This window comes from Phoxinus phoxinus, assembly GCF_949152265.1.
Source record: "Phoxinus phoxinus genome assembly, chromosome: 16".
Lineage (NCBI taxonomy): Eukaryota > Metazoa > Chordata > Actinopteri > Cypriniformes > Leuciscidae > Phoxinus > Phoxinus phoxinus.
The window spans coordinates 25,205,249-25,227,062 of record NC_136891.1 but is presented as its reverse complement, the minus strand read 5'-3'; the positions used below and the strand labels follow the sequence as shown (position 1 = coordinate 25,227,062).

At 38.9% G+C, this 21,814-nt stretch overlaps 1 protein-coding gene and 1 long non-coding RNA gene across 4 annotated transcripts in view; one reads left to right on the top strand and one right to left on the bottom strand.

Annotated features, from left to right (window-relative positions):
* Positions 1-653: 653 nt before the first annotated feature.
* LOC306983236 lies at positions 654-5,300 on the top strand. Its single transcript, XR_013794322.1, has 3 exons — positions 654-1,563; positions 2,020-2,555; positions 3,489-5,300. It is a non-coding gene; the product is annotated as an uncharacterized lncRNA (long non-coding RNA).
* Positions 5,301-8,127: 2,827 nt separating this feature from the next.
* sirt5 (sirtuin 5) overlaps positions 8,128-21,814 on the bottom strand; it is a 40,179-nt gene continuing 26,492 nt past the window's right edge. For all 3 annotated transcript variants that reach the window (XM_079583421.1, XM_079583422.1, XM_079583420.1), the window contains 3 exons: positions 10,448-10,571; positions 9,238-9,353; positions 8,128-9,019 (listed from right to left, as the gene is read on the bottom strand). In XM_079583421.1, the coding sequence (XP_079439547.1) occupies positions 8,947-9,019; positions 9,238-9,353; positions 10,448-10,571 (313 nt within the window). In that variant the 3' untranslated portion in view covers positions 8,128-8,946. The remainder of the gene's footprint in view (positions 9,020-9,237; positions 9,354-10,447; positions 10,572-21,814) is intronic.

Genomic DNA, 21,814 nt, shown 5'->3' with positions numbered 1-21,814 from the left:
TGCTCTTCATATATAGCCCTTTTTAGGCTATAACACCTGTCTTAAAATGTAAGGGATAGGTTATACTGGAGCTTGGTTGGGGTGGTGGGACTGCTCGCGGTGGGCGCCGGAAAATTTCCCTTATTTTCAAATCCAAAACTTGACAGGTATGGCATGACGTGGCATGAGTCTTTGTTTACACAGAGATGATAACTGTAGTTTTTTTTTTAGAATCCAGCTTTCAAAAGTAAAAAGAAAAAAACGCTCCCCCCCCCCCTTAAAAAAACACACACAGTGGGGTACATGAACCGCTAAAATGCATAAAAAACTGTTGTGTAAACGGCCATTCGTTTCATTGTGGTTTGGTTCCCTTCTGTTCCCGGGTCACATTCATTTGACCTAGTTTCCTGGTATGTGCCACTTTGTTTCTATAGTAACTGATTTGTTTGCCCTGTGTATATATAGCCTTCGTTCCTTTGGTTCTTTGTTCAGTCTTGTTGATGTTTATGTGGTTGTGTAACACTACTCCTTGTGATTCTCTTGCATGTGTCTGTTTTTGTGGATATTCCTATCTGTCTTTGTGCGATCATTACTACAACAGCCACAACTCATTACATTTCCATAATATATTACATTACAATCAGTCATAAGACACATGAGAGCCAATGGCATTTCACAAGTGACTACTGTAAAGCAATTTTTTAATGTGTTTGTGATTTGAGCATTCCGGCAGAACCGTCTTTCAGCAGAAGATAATAATAATAATAATACATTTTATTTATTTGGCGCCTTTCTGGGCACTCAAGGTCGCCTTACAAGAAGGTACATTAAAACAAATTAAAAACTAACTATGTTAAAACTAGGATAAAACATGTATACATCACACATCAGTTAAATACATACATCGGTTAAAAGGAATATAGGAGGATAATGCAGTAGGCTCTGGTTCAAATGCAGATGTCTGTTTCAAACAAAATGCAATCGTTTGGTGTCTTGGAATATTTGTAATTTTTTAATATATTGTCACCGCAGTTGTATCTGCCTAGTTATGCCCAACACGTGTTTTATATCGTTTTATATTTAAAAAATAATTAGGTTAATGGCTAGGGGTCGGGTTAGGTGGTCATTCAAAAACCTCTAAATAGTGAAATATAAATAAAATTATTGTGGCTGTTCATCTTATACCCCATATGTCATAATGACAAAATTATACCTCAATATATAATTTCCTGATGATAAAATTCCATGCCCTTGGTGTCTGTGTATCGACGGCAAAGGTTTCTCATTGAAAGTTCCATGTTCGTTGGTGTACAGTGTACAATACAGTGACTCATGAGTCATGGGTACCTTTAGCGTCTTAATAGTGATGCTAAAGGCACTTGCCCATGCTTCAGTTTTTGACAGCTTGGTAATGAGAATGGGTTGTAGTTTTACACTCTTCTGTGACAGCGAGTGTGCACAAGCAGAGAGAAATGTTCTGATTGGCTGTGTTTTGTGATTGATTGTCAGGTCATCCCCCATTTTCACATTCGGAGAAATTGCTTATGTTGCGACTGGTTAGGGTTAGTCAATAACATAGTCAATGTGCATGTCCGAAAATGTCATTAAAACAGCCAATGATGTTTGTTTACAAATCTGTTAAACTCACCGAGTGGTTAGTGGTGTTCGTTGATGATTATAAACAATATATCGTCGCAATATATGATTCCAATCCGTTTATTTTGCTATAGTGGAACTATTTTTTCAACAATGGGATTTTACAAAATGACGAATAAAACACGACAGAAACTGTATTTCGCAACACTTTTTGTTTCTGGAACATCAACTAACATCACTAATCACTCGGTGAGTTGCACAGTTTTGAAAAAATAATGTTAAAGGTTGTTTTAATGACATTTTCGGACATGCACATTGACTCCCATGTTAAATGGGTCCATGGCCAATTCTTTTATAGTCAAAAACTCGAGAGAGGAACCATTGTCAAAAAAATGTTGTCCACCACTCTTGTACATCCAAAACATACTACAATATAGACTCAAGGTGTTAAATACCGGAATTATCCTTTAATGTTAAATACTGACTTTCAATATTAAGCATAGAATATTAGCAATATTTTTTTACCGTGTCTATATTTTTTCAGTATTCTATATTTATATTTTGTTCTTTGTATTAACTATTGTTTGTACTATCCCGCCACTCCTAAATACATGTATTGCTCTTACTGTATCTTTGACGTTTGAAAAAAACAACATCCTTACAATCCATCAGAATGGCATAACTAAAGGGTAAGTGAGAAATGTGTTCGATTTCCAAGCTGACAAAAAAACTGCATGTTTCACCAACCTCTAGCTGAGAGCCACAGTAAAGTGTTGAGACTCCCTCCTGCTATTATACAGAAGCCACATGCACCAGCCTGCCCTTGGTGAAAGCCAAACCCCAAAAACCCAACAGTCAGTGTTTAGCATTCCAGCTATTCCAAATCAGTTCCATTTATGCCCAATCTGTTACTCCCTATACAGGGAATTTTCTTGAAGCATGGGTTGTCTTTCTTAAAAGTACATTTATAGATTTAAAGGGTTAGTTCACCCAAAAATGAAAATAATGTCATTAATGACTCACCCTCATGTCGTTCTAAGCCCGTAAGACCTCCGTTCATCTTCGGAACACAGTTTAAGATATTTTAGATTTAGTCCGAGAGATTTCTGTCCGTCCATTGAAACTGTATATACAGTATACTGTCCATGTCCATAAAGGTAATAAAAACATCATCAAAGTAGTCCATGTGACATCAGTGGGTTAGTTAGAAGTTTTTGAAGCATCGAAAATACTTTTTGGTCCAAAAACAACACAAAATAAGACTTTATTCAGCATTGTATTCTCTCCCGGGTCTGTTGTCAATCCTTCACAGTTACGCTGATGGCGTAAGACGCTGATGACGTGTTATCTGGTGCGCCCGAGCTTCATTTATAGACTGAGGGAAACGCACGCTGTAAAAGTGTCTCATCCGCGACATGCACAGTTACGCACCATAAAAAAAAATGATATCCACGCAAACAATGTAGAATAGCTTGAATATAGCGTGCGTCTCCCTCAGACTGTAAACGAAGCTCGGGCGCACCAGATAGCACGTCATCAGCGTCTTACATCAGCAGCGTCACTGCGGAGTCCTGAACGCAGATTGACAACAGACCCGGGAGAGAATACAATGCTGAATAAAGTCTTATTTTGTGTTATTTTTGGACCAAAAAGTATTTTCGATGCTTCAAAAACTTCTAACTAACCCACTGATGTCACATGGACTACTTTGATGATGTTTTTATTACCTTTATGGACATGGACAGTATACTGTATATACAGTTTCAATGGATGGACAGAAAGCTCTCGGACTAAATCTAAAATATCTTAAACTGTGTTCCGAAGATGAACGGAGGTCTTACGGGCTTAGAACGACATGAGGGTGAGTCATTAATGACATTATTTTAATTTTTGGGTGAACTAACCCTTTAAAGTTCCCATGAAATCAAATTTGATGTTTTTTGGCTTTTAGTATGTATATATTAGCCTTAGGGTTATATATAAACTAGTGTGGTCCAAAATTAAAATTTAGAAAATATAAGCATTCAAACCTTAGTCTCTTACTTCCGTTAATATGGATCAATTATTTTGATGACATCACCCTGCACTACAACTTATAATCAGATTTTCTGTCCAATCAAATGCTCTCTAGAATCTGAAATGTCCCGCCCACATTATAAATAGATGCTGATGCTGTGGCTAAAATCGGTCATTTGTTCACACATTTCCTATTTTCTACATGGTGAATGGCACATAGTGCACTATATAGGGGATAGGGAATTATTCAGACGGTGTAAATATGCTTTCCATTGGAGCGAATGAAGTCTGGTTTAACGTTAGTATCACATGAGTTGTCTGTTCCGGTCCAGAGACATAGCACAGAGCAGGATCATGTGTGCTACAGTAGATCTGGCGCAAACCAGAAAACACATCAAACACATTTAATTTCTGCACAGAATTCTATATTTTAAAGCAATATGGAGATTAGAAACGGTTAAAGATTAGGAGGAAACTCTGCGGCTTTGCAGAGTTCAACGGCTCTGGCCGAGCTTTGATATAAACAAAACGCTATTGGCTATTTTAAAACATGGGAGGAGCTATTCGATATGTCCCACCCTGCCTGTTTCAGTGGAAACTGTCAACACATTGAATAATGATGCACGTTTTAAGGCACTTCAGTGGGACTTTAATAGATTTGATTTTATGAACATTAGCCAACTGATATCAGTTTTGACATCTGTACTTTAAAATCTTAGAAAGTATTAATAATTTGTATCCTGCCTTAAACAACATTGCATTCTTTCAAGCTGAAATGAGAGCAGGAATTTATACTTTAAACTAGAAATGGTATTTTATATTTAGCTGTGTTCAGGCATGGTGAGAACAGTAGGTGGTTCATCCCAAGAAGATTGATGAAGTTGACGCACTCCCACCCCCTCACAGGACAACTTAATGCTTGCAACGCAGTAGACTGCAAGGACTGATTCCAATGGAGAGGATTAGAAGCTTCAGCAAGACAATTTCTAGACCTTTGGTTATACTACTCTTCATTCACGTGCCCTTCCAGTGTACTGAGATGGTCTGCAATTAAAGTATACCCAGAGTCATGAATATAGCATGGCTCTCCTTGATTATGCCACCCTCAATCCAGAACTAATTCTTCCCCGCAAAGCTACTTCTAAAAATATTGTACAGGACCAGAGCCTTGGCAGTCATAATTGGGACTTCATGATCCTGTATGTCCTACTTAGCAATAAAAAGAAATGGCCCAAATTGCAACCAACTTCTCTTTTGATGCTACTACTATTGTAAAAATTACTTTTAGAGCTTTTAGTGAACCTACAACCCAACAAAAAGGGTTCAGACTCCGTTAGGCAACATTTCCTGACAAAAGGTGGATATTAAGAAAGAGCTTCCACTTCTTTAACTACCTGCAAATCTCAATTTAAGTGTCTAAGGGGACACCACAGTTTTCTGGATGTATGGAAATTATTCTTGTTTACTGCACTCTTCGCCTCTACCATTGGGCAGCCCCTATCACATTCATTTAGATCAGGGTACACACTTCACTGCCAACATTTTTTGCTTTTGCAAGCTTGTTTGCGGCCCACAGGGAGGTCTGTAACACAAACTTATCTGTTTGCAGTCTCAACAACAATCCCAATGCTCCCAACCTCCAACTTTGCTCGCAGATACTCAGTTCGACAAAAAAAATAACCTACCACCCGTCCTGAGCTATAAATGCCTGGTGACTAATAACATGATTGGCTAAAGAAATAATTTCTGAAACTAAGATGAATACTAATGGTTCGCTCTCTGCAGGTTTAATAGACCTCGTTTATGGGTAACTGCAAGGGCACAGGGATGATGTTGACAGCGCTGAAGCCTAAGGGGACTATATTCCAAGACAGATGTTAAGGATACTCATGAGGTCATTTGGGTCTCTATTTCTGTTAGCTAAACCTGAAAGCTAGGCTTCTACTGAGTAGGCACCTCTGCAATTAGCCAAAGCCTCTAGACTGGTGAAGTGTTCTCGTGAGATTGCGAACACCAAGGGTTTGGAGTAGACTCGAGGATAAGGCTCAAGCGTTAAAGGGATACTCCACTTTTTTTTGGAAATAGGCTCATTTTACAACTCCCCCAGAGTTAAACAGTTGAGTTTTACCGTTTTCGAATCCATTCAGCCGAACTCCGGGTCTGACGGTACCACTTTTAGCATATCTTATCATAGATCATTGATTCTGATGAGTCCAGTAGCATTTCTTTCAAAATGACCAACGAGTTTCAATATTTTTCCTATTTAAAACTTGACTCTTCTGTAGTTAAACCGTGTACTAAGATCGACGGGAAATGAAAAGTTGCGATTTTCCAAGCCTATATGGCTAGGAACTACTCTCATTCCGGCGTAAGAATCAAGGAACTGTGCGGCCGTACCATGGGTGCAGCAGGCGTAATGATATGACCCATGAGTCTTCACAATTGTGCCCTTGAACAAGACACTTAACCCCAAGTTGCTCCAGGTGTACTGTCCCTGTAATAAGTTGCACTGTTTTATGGCCACAGAACGTGACAGTAATGGAAATAAATCCCACTGCTCCTTGTTGTGCAGTTATAAATAAAGATTCAATTTGATTCATTTTTCCTAAATGATGCTCTTGTGGCTCAGAGATACATTTAATTTAAATAAAAGGAACATAACACATTAAATAGGAAAAATAAAGAGTGCAGTAAGAATCCCCTAACATTCACTTCTAGAACCTGTCAAAGGGAAGTTGAGATCAAGAAGTCGTAAGACCAGGAGGGGAGTACAATTGACTACCAGACCTCATCCTAACCTGGACTATACCCTTTTCTGCACTCATCAACTTTCAATCACATATATTACCCAATGGATTATTTCAAAGTAAACCCCTTTCTGTGGCCAGATACTGCATCTGCTTTTTTCCTCAGTCCACCATAGCTCTCTACAAATCATTAAACTTCACAGCTCTTCAGACCTAGATTCAGAGTTCCCACACTATTTTACCAGGGAATTTCCATGATGTTTTCAGCCTCGTATGATTACTTGGCAGGGATTTTAAAAGGTGGCATGAAATGGAAATTGCGGTCAACTTAAAATGTTGGGTGGGAGTCGTGGGACTTAGATTGGTTATTGGTAATTGATTGGATTGTGAGCATTTTAAGTCAGAATGGATACCGATCTGAATGCAACTGGCTAAAGTGCGACCTGGCAAATGTCTATCATCATATTACAATAAGTTGTTATTTTTAAAAGATTACGTGGTCAATTAAAAAAAAATGCATTGATGAATCAATCACAACCAGATCATTATGTATTAAGAAAATTAACGGTTAATTGTGATTTGTTGCCAACTTTAAAACACTGTTACACACACAATTCTACTAGTTCACTTAGAATTTCTAGCTGATTAAATATTTGAGTAGATAATAATAATAAAATGAATATTCATAATAGAAATTTCAATTGTCTTTCCAAGGATGAATTAATATGAATAACTTAAATAATGACTTTCTAATTATAATTTTTTAATTTCCTGTTTTCCAGTGATGTGGGAACAATAGGTAAAAATATGAAAAAGTGAAATTATCGTGCAGAAACACAACAAGATCCACATCACACCATACGTCTCTCCCACACTTGCGTTGTCATTTTATCCATCACTCCATCCCTATCCTCCTGCATCGCCCTATTCCTGTCCTCCAACAAGCCCAGACTGGGGAGACACTGAGATTGGTGTGAAATCGATATTTAATGGGACCGTGCGTGTATGTGTGTGTAGGATTGATGTTTTGGATCTCAGAGGATTTTAGAGGCTAAGCGTATGTCAGGGGAGATATTTATTGTGCATGTGCGCGCGCGCGTACGTCGTTAAGCTCAGATTGGTGTGAAATTGGGGTTTAATGGACAGGAAATGTTGTGTGTTATTTTTGGAGCAGACCTCTCTCATCGCCTCAGAAACTAATGAGCCTCTCTCTCCAGGAGACCAAATGCACACACACTATCGGTTACACACCTCAAAACTACACACTCATTTATCATTTACAAACACAGACGCAGCCCCCCACCAATCTCACACAAATAAATATCAACAAAAAAAGCATTTTAGCAACAGTGTAGCTGAAGACACTGAAGACATTCAATTTCTTATACACAAACATGCATTCTGTTGCACATTTGTAAGTAAAATAAGTCAAGCGACTCTCTCAGCATTATTCCACAGTCCTGTGTTAACATGCAAGCGTGAATTTGTTTACACAGGTAAGCAGAACACCCTAGTTAAAATAAGTAAACAAAATCTAGCTTTTCTGCTGCTTGGTTGTACAACTAATGACAATGTAAGAGAGAGGGAGAGAGAGAGCGTGAGAGAGAGATTTCATGAAATCATGGAATCTGGCATTGGACTAGACAGAATCAAGGTGACCCAATGCCACAGGGTGCGTGCGCACAAACAAACACAGACTCACTCAAATTCGCCTATTGACTTTGACATAAAAAAATAAAATCCTCCTTCTGCAACATACTGTACGCACACCAACGGCGGAAAAAAAGCTCCATTTAAAATTTAATTTCAGACAAATTTCATACTTTCATATAAAAATCAAAAACTAGAGCTGCACGATTAATCAAAATTATAGCTTAAAGGCTCAGATTCAATTAAAAATCTGTGCTGCACTTCCTGCAGTTTTCCACCAAAATAAATGTTAGTATTGTTAGTAATGTTTTTTTATTTATGTCTACTGTAAAATAAAATTATTAATAGTTTTTAAATACTCTTTTTTTATTTTACACTGAAAATAAAGTGTAAAATAAAATGTGCTATTGAACACTTTATTTTATGGTCATTTCATTTTAAATAAATACATTTTTCACTGGTCTCTAGTCCTATTTTCAGGGTTCTCACAACATTTGACCACTGAATTTCCATGATTTTTCCAACCAGTTATTTCTAGATGATTCAATATTGAATATCATGATTGAACTTTCCATAAGTTTCAAGACTATCAATTTCCATGTCTTTTCTCCTTGACTGGAAATTACAATTATAAAATCATCTCTTTTTTTTTCGTTTCTTTTTTCTTTGACTGTGGGAACACTGTAAATGATCTACCCAGAAGTTACTCAACTGGAACAAATCTATTAAGAACCTCTGCCAAAAACACAACTTCACAAAAATGCTGCCATATACGCCACGCAAATACATTATGTAAAATTTAATTTCGGCCAAATTTTGCTGTAAATCTTCATAGCCGAGCACACAAGCCATAGGAAAACCAATCCCATGAAGGCATGAACCAATCCCTGTTCATGTGCTCTCAGTCAAATTGCTAAACACAGTGGGCATGAACGAATGGGTCATGCCTTCTTTCTCCTTAAATGGCCTCGTTCTCGTGCCGTTCCAGGGCGGGAGGCAGTGTGGTGCCACAAGGACCCTCAAAGTGATATCTGTTGGTGAGAAACACATCTCAAATAAACCACACACAGGTGTTCAATGGTTCTATGGTTCATTGTTTGCTTAAATGTATCACTTAGAGTCCGTGCGCATGTAAAAAGCTTGTGTGCGCTAGAGCATCTACTGTATGCGTTTTCCTCTTAAATTGGCTGACTGAGAGGCATCTCTATGACTCATGTAAAGAGATAGTTTGTGTATTTGTGTGTCTTACTTAAAGCGCTTAGTAGCAGGTGTGCACTCCATGTTGAATTCAGCTACAGGCACTCCTCTACCCGCCACCTGAGGAGCGAACATGGCCGCTGGGTAAACTATGGAGGAGGTGCCCACCTGGAGGCAGGAAAACAATATGACGCACACAGAATACAGTTGGAGATGACAAATTCTTTCCGTAAAGCTGTCAAAACACACACTGTGTTTGGAATTGATGAGATTGTGTAGTAAATGTTTTAGGCAGACACTTATGCTCTGTTCTGAAACCTAGTGAACTGTCTTGTAGCCTAAATAGCTAGCTAGCTTATTAGGCGGCATTCTAACTAACCACTTCTTAATACCTCATCTGTGGCTACCTTCAAGGCTCAGCTAAAAACATATCTATTTAACATGTATTTTGGATAATGTGGCTATATGTGTCCTTATGTGTGTGTGGGTTTGTAAATGCATTGTAATACAATGTAAAGCGACCTTGAGCTACGGAAAGGCACTATATAAATAACACTTCTTCTTCTTCTTCTTCTTCTTCTAACTATCACAAATAGAAGTGGGCCATATACTGGTTAAAACAATAAACCAATATGTTAACCAATATACATTTACTGAGTATGATTTCTATTGAGGTTATGCCAGTGTTTCCTGCAATGAATTTTTTTTTTTTTTTTTTTTTTTTTTTACCCAAAATCAAAATGTACTCGATTTGTGAATGTGTTTTTTCTGTCTTGATTTGCAAAACTTGCAGAATTGAATGTGAGGAAATAAAAAGACTGCACGCAAAAACAAACTCAGCAAAGTCCGATTCACGGACAAATGACTCATTTGGCCAGCTTCTTTAAATGATTCATTTTACTGATTTGAATCAGTCTGATGAATTCTTCACTGAATTAAGTTAACTGAATAAACATATGACTCACTGGAAGTTCATGAAACTTTACTTAAGGTAATTTCTGACTATAACTGATCTCCACTAATTGATTCCAGTGGAGTCTGATGCTAGCCCGTTGCTAAGCTAACAAGTTGATGCTTCAGGCAGCTAAAAATGCATGTGATGTGATGCTAATTTTGGATTTCTTTGAAAGAAGGTATTATAGAAGGCAGAATAATGTTGCAACTTAGCTTCTGTCACAGTCTTGATGCCCAAAAATGCTTTTTGGGTATGCAGCTCACTAGGTAGTTTCTGCAGTTTTATGCATTCATGTGTGGTCACTCACCACTAAGCAGAGATCACACTTTTCCAGCTCCTCCTTCACAGCGGTGAGAATATCTGAATCTAAAGTCTCTCCTAACCAAACAACATGAGGCCTCAGCAAGCCGTTACAGCCCCTCTTTTCACACCTACAAACACAAAATGCAAAACTAACATCTTTGAACGTGAAGCATTAACAGACACATGGATATCTGCTGCCCACTGTTGGAAAAAAGGTGCTACTATTCTCAAAAGCTTGATTACATTATTTCTAAAGGGATCTTTAGATCTTTTTAAAATTTACCTCTGAAGTCTATAATGTTTGTTGAGGTTTCTTGGATCAAAACAGTCCTAATTTCGTATTACATGACTACCCTACTTCTCTACATTAAACAGCCTTACAATATGTTTACAGTAAAGCAAACTAGATGTTTGCATTCCACCAGTATCTGGTTAGATTTATTGCGGCACAAGACATAATTCCTGATTTGTAGGCAGGAGTGGGCGATGTTCTGAGGAGTTTTAACTGGAAGCGTTGTTTATGTAAAATATTATTACGCCGATTTTATATTTGAATATATTATATTGGTTCTCAAGAAACATTTATTATTATTATCATCAATGTTTAAAACAGTTGCTTAATGTTTTTTTGTGAAAACCGGTATGCAGTTTTTCACGATTCTTTTATAAATTAAAAAAATATTTAAAAGAATAGCATTTAAAAACAAAAAATGTGACAAATGTAAATGTCTTTACTGTTACTTATGATCAGTTTAATTTGTCTAGCTGGATAAAAGTATTATTTTCTTTCAAAACCTCAAACTAAGCAATAGTGTAATTCACAGTTCCTTACAAAGAAAAAAAAGAAAAAGCAAAAAGGTTAAAAAATCTGATTCTGAACAAACCCTTGCAGAAGGTTTTGCAGACAGAGGCAATTTTTTTAATAAACAGTTTTTATTATAATGTTTGAAAATCTTCACATCCTGATAGCAACCAATAATAGAAGTGGTCTAAATATTAAAACATATCTCCATTAATCTATGTGAAAGTTTTAGGACCAAATATGTTTGTCCAACCATACGATGTCCTACCTCCTTGTCAACATATGTATGTATTTCCATACCTCCGCGCACCAGCTCGCGCAAGCATCACACGTCATCATCACGTTTCATAAGGCTATGCAGAGTTTTAGAAGCAGTCACCGGGCAAACAGTGAACAAACAGCAGCCGTCATTTACAGTTCCTCCTGAACCAAAACAACAATCTTATGCTACGTTCACGCCATGTCATAACCGTAATTACAAAATGGCAACCCGTGACCTTCTATTGGAGCTGTTCACGTCCTCACTCAGATTTATGCGTTTCCATGTCGGCGTTATCAACGTCAAAAATGAATCTGCAGCAGTCAGGTGGTACAAGTCAAAGCTCTGTAAGTGGTTTACGTTCATTAGGGGCCATGCCCGTAGGGCAAGGCACCTATTGTATCCGTAAGTTTTCTTCTTATTATTATTAGGGCCCAAGCCTTGAAAAGGCGAAGGCCCTATTGTTTTTCTTCGGATTATTAGGGCCCGAGCACCGATGGTGCGAGGACACTATTGGAATTGCTCTGTTTATTATTATTATTATTATTATTATTATTAGGGCCCGAGCACCGATGGTGCGAGGACACTATTGGAATTGCTCTGTTTATTATTATTATTATTATTATTATTATTATTTTCCGCATTTAATCGCATTTTTGAGGGCCTAAACATGCACGAAAACTCACGAAAATTTGCACACGCGTCAGAACTGGCGAAAATTGACATCTGATATGCGTTTCAGAATTGGGCGGGGTAAAATGGCTCGATAGCGCCACCTATAAAGGTTCAACGGAGTGCGCCTCCCGCTATGTTTCACGTACGTGTACGAAATTCGGTACATACATGTAATGACCCAATACCTACAAAAAAGTCTCTTGGAGCATAGCCTTAAACACAACAGGAAGTCAGCCATTTTGAACTTCCTCTCTGATTTTTGTGCAGTTTTTGCCATTTTCAGGCCTCGTACTTTAACGAACTCCTCCTACAGTTTTAATCTGATCATCTTCAAATTTGGTGAGTGTAATCTTAAGGCCTTTGCGACGTTAAATTGCGAAGATCTAGAGTTTTCGTCGAAGGGCGTGTCCTCGGCAGCCTGACAAATTTTGATGTTTCGCCATGAAACAGGAAGTTGCTGTAACTCAGGCAAACAATGTCCAATCTGCCCCAAACTTCACACGTTTGATAAGCGTTCTGTCCTGAACACATGACCATGCTCAAATTCAGTTACAGTCATAGCGCCACCTGCTGGCAACAGGAAGTGACATGTTTAACACTGTTTTGGACTCCTAATAACATATAAAAAATTGCCAGCAAGTGCTAAACATGTTAACAACATACTAGAAACATGCTAAAACATGCTAGCAAACATTAGCTAAGTGCTAAATCATGCTATTAATGCAATTAAATAGGAATTTGCTGTAACTCAGGCATTGAATGTCCAATCTGCCCCAAACTTCACACGTTTGATAAGCGTTCTGTCCTGAACACAATGACCATGCTCAAATTCAGTTACAGTCATAGCGCCACCTGCTGGCAACAGGAAGTGACATCCTTAACACTGTTTTGGACTCCTAATAACATACAAAAAAGTGCCAGCAAGTGTTAAACATGTTAACAACATACTAGAAACATGCTAAAACATGCTAGCAAACATTAGCTAGGTGCTAAATCATGCTATTAATGCAATTAAATAGGAATTTGCTGTAACTCAGGCATTGAATGTTTAATCTGCCCCAAACTTCACACGGTTGAATATTCTCATGTTTAACACATTTAAATGAGAATATTCAGTTATAGTAACAGCGCCACCTACTGGCAACAGGAAATGACATGTTTAACACTGTGATGCTGTACTAGCAACTTATTAAATATGCCATTGAGTTATAAACATGTTAGAAACCTGTTAAAACATGCTAGCAATTCTTAGCTAAGTGCTAAAGCATGCTAATGCAATGAAAGAGGAAGTTGTTGTTACTAAAGAAGGCAATGTCCAATCTTTCCCAAACTTTACACGTTTGATAAGAGTCCTGTCCTGAACACATCTACATGACACTTTTCAGTTATAGTAATAGCGCCACCTACTGGCAACAGGAAGTGACATGTTTAACACTGCGATGCATTACTAGCAACATATTAAATATGCCATTGAGTTATATACATGTTAGAAACATGTTAAAACATGCTAGCAATTCTTAGCTAAGTGCTAAAGCATGCTAATGCAATGAAAGAGGAAGTTGTTGTTACTAAAGAAGGCAATGTCCAATCTTTCCCAAACTTCACACGTTTGATAAGAGTTCTGCCCTGAACACATCTACATGACAACTTTAAGTTAAAGTAATAGCGCCACCTACTATCGACAGGAAGTGACACGTTTTACACTGTGATGCATTACTAGCGACATATTTAATATGCCATTGAGTTCTAAACATGCTAGAAACCTGTTAAAACATGCTAGCAACACTTATCTGAGTGATAACGCATGCTATTATCCCCATAATAAAGGACATTTTTGTAACTGACTTTGACATACTCCTCCTATTTTTACCTACTTAAATGCACATTGCCCACCATGCTCTGTCTTCCTAAAGCCACTGGGTGGCGGTGGCACGGGTGCGAGGGCCCTTTCATCGCTGCTTGCAGCTTTAATTAGGGCCCGAGCACCGATGGTGCGAGGACACTATTGGAATTGCTCTGTTTATTATTATTATTAGGGCCCGAGCACCGATGGTGTGAGGACCCTCTTGGAATTGCTCTGTTTATTATTATTATTATTATTATTATTATTATTATTCTTCTCCGCATTTATTCGCATTTTTGAGGGCCTAAACATGCACGAAAACTCACGAAAATTTGCACACGCGTCAGAACCGGCGAAAATTGACATCTGATATGCGTTTCAGAATTGGGCGGGGTAAAATGGCTCGATAGCGCCACCTATAAAGGTTCAACGGAGTGCGCCTCCCGCTACGTTTCACGTACGTGTACGAAATTCGGTACATAGATGTAAGGACCTAATACCTACAAAAAAGTCTCTTGGAGCATAGCCTTAAACACAACAGGAAGTCAGCCATTTTGAACTTCCTCTCTGATTTTTGTGCAGTTTTTGCCATTTTCAGGCCTCGTACTTTAACGAACTCCTCCTACAGTTTTAATCTGATCATCTTCAAATTTGGTGAGTGTAATCTTAAGGCCTTTGCGACGTTAAATTGCGAAGATCTTGAGTTTTCGTCGAAGGGCGTGTCCTCGGCGGCCTGACAAATTTTGATGTTTCGCCATGAAACAGGAAGTTGCTGTAACTCAGGCAAACAATGTCCAATCTGCCCCAAACTTCACACGTTTGATAAGAGTTCTGCCCTGAACACATGACCATGCTCAAATTCAGTTACAGTCATAGCGCCACCTGCTGGCAACAGGAAGTGACATGTTTAACACTGTTTTGGACTCCTAATAATTTATAAACAATTGCCAGCAAGTGCTAAACTTGTTAACAACATACTAGAAACATGCTAAAACATGCTAGCAAACATTAGCTAAGTGCTAAAGCATGCTATTACTGCAATTAAACAGGAAGTTGCTGTAACTCAGGCAAACAATGTCCAATCTGCCCCAAACTTCACACGTTTGATAAGAGTTCTGCCCTGAACACATTTACATGAGAATATTCAGTTACAGTCATAGCGCCACCTGCTGGCAACAGGAAGTGACATGTTTAACACTGTTTTGGACTCCTAATAACATATAAAAAATTGCCAGCAAGTGCTAAACATGTTAACAACATACTAGAAACATGCTAAAACATGCTAGCAAACATTAGCTAAGTGCTAAAGCATGCTATTATTGCAATTAAATAGGAATTTGCTGTAACTCAGGCATTGAATGCCCAATCTGCCCCAAACTTCACACGTTTGATAAGCGTTCTGTCCTGAACACATAACCATGCTCAAATTCAGTTACAGTCATAGCGCCACCTGCTGGCAACAGGAAGTGACATGTTTAACACTGTTTTGGACTCCTAATAACATATACAAAATTGCCAGCAAGTGCTAAACATGTTAACAACATACTAGAAACATGCTAAAACATGCTAGCAAACATTAGCTAAGTGCTAAAGCATGCTATTATTGCAATTAAATAGGAATTTGCTGTAACTCAGGCATTGAATGCCCAATCTGCCCCAAACTTCACACGTTTGATAAGAGTTCTGGTCTGAACACATTTACATGAGAATATTTAGTTATAGTAATAGCGCCACCTATTGGCAACAGGAAGTGACATGTTTAACACTGCAATGCATTACTAGCAACATATTAAATATGCCATTGAGTTATATACATGTTAGAAACATGTTAAAACATGCTAGCAATTCTTAGCTAAGTGCTAAAGCACGCTAATGCAATGAAACGGGAAGTTGTTGTTACTCAAGAAGGCAATGTCCAATCTGCCCCAAACTTCACACGTTTGATAAGAGTCCTGCCCTGAACACATCTACATGACACTTTTCAGTTATAGAATAGCGCCACCTACTGGCAACAGGAAGTGACATGTTTAACACTGCAATGCATTACTAGCAACATATTAAATATGCCATTGAGTTATATACATGTTAGAAACATGTTAAAACATGCTAGCAATTCTTAGCTAAGTGCTAAAGCACGCTAATGCAATGAAAGAGGAAGTTGTTGTTACTAAAGAAGGCAATGTCCAATCTGCCCCAAACTTCACACGTTTGATAAGAGTCCTGCCCTGAACACATCTACATGACACTTTTCAGTTATAGTAATAGCGCCACCTACTGGCAACAGGAAGTGACATGGTTAACACTGTGATGCTGTACTAGCAACATATTAAATATGCCATTGAGTTATATACATGTTAGAAACATGTTAAAACATGCTAGCAATTCTTAGCTAAGTGCTAATGCATGCTAATGCAATGAAAGAGGAAGTTGTTGTTACTAAAGAAGGCAATGTCCAATCTGCCCCAAACTTCACACGTTTGATAAGAGTCCTGTCCTGAACACATCTACATGACACTTTTCAGTTATAGTAATAGCGCCACCTACTGGCAACAGGAAGTGACATGTTTAACACTGCGATGCATTACTAGCAACATATTAAATATGCCATTGAGTTATATACATGTTAGAAACATGTTAAAACATGCTAGCAATTCTTAGCTAAGTGCTAAAGCACGCTAATGCAATGAAACGGGAAGTTGTTGTTACTGAAGAAGGCAATGTCAAATCTGCCCCAAACTTCACACGTTTGATAAGAGTCCTGCCCTGAACACATCTACATGACAATTTTAAGTTAAAGTAATAGCGCCACCTACTGTCGACAGGAAGTGACACGTTTTACACTGTGATGCATTACTAGCGAAATATTTAATATGCCATTGAATTCTAAACATGCTAAAACATGCTAGCAACACTTATCTGAGTTATAACGCATGCTATTATCCCCATAATAAAGGACATTTTTGTAACTGACTTTGACATACTCCTATTTTTACCTACTTAAATGCACATTGCCCACCGTGCTCTGTCTTACTAAAGCCACCGGGTGGCGGTGGCACGGGTGCGAGGGCCCTTTCATCGCTGCTTGCAGCTTTAATTAGGGCCCGAGCACCGATGGTGCGAGGACACTATTGGAATTGCTCTGTTTATTATTATTATTATTATTATTATTAGGGCCCGAGCACCGATGGTGTGAGGACCCTCTTGGAATTGCTCTGTTTATTATTATTAATGGTGCTTGCCTATAGGCAAAGCAACATTAGTGTTATTGCTCATACTTATTTTTTTTTTTTTTATTATTATTATTCTTCCACACAAAGTTCGGCGCGAAACTCGCCCCGCACCGTTTGTCACAGACCCCTGGGTGAGGTGTCAAATCGACCGGCTCATTGAGGAGAGGTGTGCTATATCTTTTCTAAGCGATCGGGTGTACGATGTTCGCACAGCGGACGAAAAAGCGGCCAAAAAAGTCCCATTGACTTAACATTGCGGAATTTTCAGAAATTCAAATCCCAACTGTCATTTTTCACACACACAGACACAAAGGGCCTGACACCCCTGCATGTCTCCCCCTCTCTCTCCCTCAGAGGATTTATATTATCCAGCAGCCAATAAGTAATGGCCTAAAATCTTCATAGCCACACCATAGCAACCAGTTACAGCACCCTAGCAACCATAGGCTATAGGCACGAGGCCGCAGGCCTCGTGCACTCATTATAATGCACTCGTTTAATAGAGATTTTAAATACTCTATAAAAACTCACTCATAGGCACGAGGCCGCAGGCCTCGTGCACTCATTATAATGCACTCGTTTAATAGAGATTTTAAATACTCTGCGGCCGAGTGCCTAACCTTAGCCCTAACCCCATAGTAACCATCTGTGAAAACTACCAACCACCTAGTAACACCATAGCAACCACCAAAAATACCTTAGCGACCGCCCTGAACACCCTAGCAACCGCCTAGAAATGTCCTAGCAATCACCCAAATACCCTAACAACCACCCAGAAAACCTTAGCAATTGCCTAGAAACCACCCGGAACACCCTAGCAACCACCCAAAATACATTAGAACTCCCTAGCAACACCCTAGCAACCACCCAAAATACCTTAGAACTCCCTAGCAACACCATAGCAACCACCCAAAACACCTTAGAACACCCTAGCAACCACCCATAACACCCTAACAACCACCCAAAATACCTCAGAACTCCCTAGCAACACCATATCAACCACACAAAATACCTTATAACTCCCTAGCAACACCCTAGCAACCACCCAAAATACCTTAGAACTCCCTAGCAACACCACAGCAACCACCCAAAATACCTAAGAACTCCCTAGCAACACCATAGCAACCATCTATAACACCCTAGCAACCACCCAGAACACCATAGTAACCATTCAGAACACCCTAGCAACCACCCAGAACACCCTAGCAACCACCTGAACAACATGAATAAGCCATATCTCAGCAGCAGAACATCGTACAGACATGGTTGTTTGCTCGTATGCAATCATGTACCACACTCTAGCAACCGGGTCGTGTTTTTTGCCACTGCAAGCACCATTCACATTTTCTTCTGGAAATGTACGTTCTAGTTAGGGCCCGAGCACCGATGGTGCGAGGACACTATTGGAATTGCTCTGTTTATTATTATTAGGGGCCAAGCACTGAAAGTGCGGAGGCACCTATTGTTTTCGTTCCGGTTCTTATTATTATTATTATTATTATTATTATTCTGCTTCTTCCGACTGGGCGTCTATGGCAGCCCATAGAAGCGTATGCGGGAAAGTTGTTCCGGTTTGACATTCTGATAGAGGACATTCCCATCAGTAATTGCACCAATTTTGGTGTCTCTAACTCATTCCCTCTAGCGCCACCACCTGTCCAAAGTTTCACTTATATTATGCTAATAACTTTTAAACCGTAAGGCCTATCAACAAAATTCTTTTTTCCTCTGATTCCTGAGCTCACGACGATTCGACTGGACCCTATGACGTCATTTTCCGTCATAAAAATATGGCCGCCATTTTGAATTGTCCAAAAAACCTTCTTTTGCGAACTCGTCCTAGACGGTTTGTCCGATTTGCACCAAAATTGCACCAGATCATCTTCAGGCTGTGGGGACAAAAAGTTATGGAATTCAAGTTGATTCGTCAAACCGTTTTCGATAAACGCGCAAACAAATTTTACGTAGCGCTTGCAAAAACAGACATAAGGCTGTATCTCCGCATCGCTTAATCGTATTCAAACCAAACTTCCTACATGTCATCACAAGCATGACCTGAGGCTACATGCTGCGTTTCGGCGCAGCGCCACCTACTGGTCTGGAGATATGAAAAAAGGCTATTTTTGCTTATAACTTCTGAACGGTTTGTCCAAAAATCACAAAAGTGGTCTCGATAGATTCAGGGCGTCATGTTGAGTTGACTGATATCCAATTTTTCCATATCGGCCATTTTGGCTGTCGGCCATTTTGAATTATGTGCTAAAATGCTGTATTTTATGAACGCATGAACGTATCGTTACGAAACTCAGTATGGGTCATCAGTACAAAGCCCTAAAGGTACTCAAAAGATTATGAGACAGCGCCACCTTTTGGTCAAAAGTTATAATGAAATTTCCAAAAATGCTAATAACTTTTGAATAAATTTGCCTATAGTAATGACACTGATCTCAATAGATTCCTTGGGTTATGCTGAAAACATAGATACCAATTTTGCCATAGTCAGCCAAACTTCCTGTCCGCCATCTTTATTTTCTTTTAAAACCTACTTTTTCGAACTCCTCCTAGACCGAACGTCCGATTTTCACCAAAATCGGATCGTGTCATCTCCAGACCGTGCCGAGTAAAAGTTATGGATTTCGTGTCGATAGACGAAACCGTTTTCGTATACCGCAGTGGCAAAGTTGAGGCATGATGCCAAAATGACTATTCAGGCTTTATATCTGCAATGCCTTGACATATTGACACCAAACTTTGTATGTGTCATTGTCACTTCACTCTGACCACATCACATCAGTTTCGTAACTGCGCCACCTATTGGTCGAAAGTGATAATCATATTTTTAGTTATTGTATGTGATTTTTCAACCATTTTGCCCAAATTCATCTTCAAATGTCTTTAATTGCTCCTTGCTGCAGTGGGTCTCACACTCCCAGCCACTTTGGCATGTCTTGTCGTCTTGCTTGCGCTTGGCCCCGGTGATTGCTGCTTGCAGCTATATTTATTATTATTATTATTATTATTATTATTATTATTATTTTCCGCATTTAATCGCATTTTTGAGGGCCTAAACATGCACGAAAACTCACGAAAATTTGCACACGCGTCAGAACTGGCGAAAATTGACATCTGATATGCGTTTCAGAATTGGGCGGGGTAAAATGGCTCGATAGCGCCACCTATAAAGGTTCAACGGAGTGCGCCTCCCGCTACGTTTCACGTATGTGTACGAAATTCGGTACATACATGTAAGGACCCAATACCTACAAAAAAGTCTCTTGAAGCATACCCTTAAACACAACAGGAAGTCAGCCATTTTGAACTTCCTCTCTGATTTTTGTGCAGTTTTTGCCATTTTCAGGCCTCGTACTTTAACGAACTCCTCCTACAGTTTTAATCTGATCATCTTCAAATTTGGTGAGTGTAATCTTAAGGCCTTTGCGACGTTAAATTGCGAAGATCTAGAGTTTTCATCGAAGGGCGTGTCCTCGGCGGCCTGACAAATTTTGATGTTTCGCCATGAAACAGGAAGTTGCTGTAACTCAGGCAAACAATGTCCAATCTGCCCCAAACTTCCCACGTTTGATAAGAGTTCTGTCCTGAACACATGACCATGCTCAAATTCAGTTACAGTCATAGCGCCACCTGCTGGCAACAGGAAGTGACATGTTTAACACTGTTTTGGACTCCTAATAACATATAAAAAATTGCCAGCAAGTGCTAAACATGTTAACAACATACTAGAAACATGCTAAAACATGCTAGCAAACATTAGCTAAGTGCTAAAGCATGCTATTACTGCAATTAAATAGGAATTTGCTGTAACTCAGGCATTGAATGTCAAATCTGCCCCAAACTTCACACGTTTGATAAGCGTTCTGTCCTGAACACATGACCATGCTCAAATTCAGTTACAGTCATAGCGCCACCTGCTGGCAACAGGAAGTGACATGTTTAACACTGTTTTGGACTCCTAATAACATACAAAAAAGTGCCAGCAAGTGTTAAACATGTTAACAACATACTAGAAATATGCTAAAACATGCTAGCAAACATTAGCTAGGTGCTAAATCATGCTATTAATGCAATTAAATAGGAATTTGCTGTAACTCAGGCATTGGATGTTTAATCTGCCCCAAACTTCACACGGTTGAATATTCTCATGTTTAACACATTTACATGAGAATATTCAGTTATAGTAATAGCGCCACCTACTGGCAACAGGAAATTACATGTTTAACACTGTGATGCTGTACTAGCAACATATTAAATATGCCATTGAGTTATAAACATGTTAGAAACCTGTTAAAACATGCTAGTAATTCTTAGCTAAGTGCTAAAGCACGCTAATTCAATGAAACAGGAAGTTGGTGTTACTGAAGAAGGCAATGTCCAATCTGCCCCAAACTTCACACGTTTGATAAGAGTCCTGCCCTGAACACATCTACACGACACTTTTCAGTTATAGTAATAGCGCCACCTACTGGCAACAGGAAGTGACATGTTTAACACTGTGATGCAGTACTAGCAACATATTAAATATGCCATTGAGTTATATATATGTT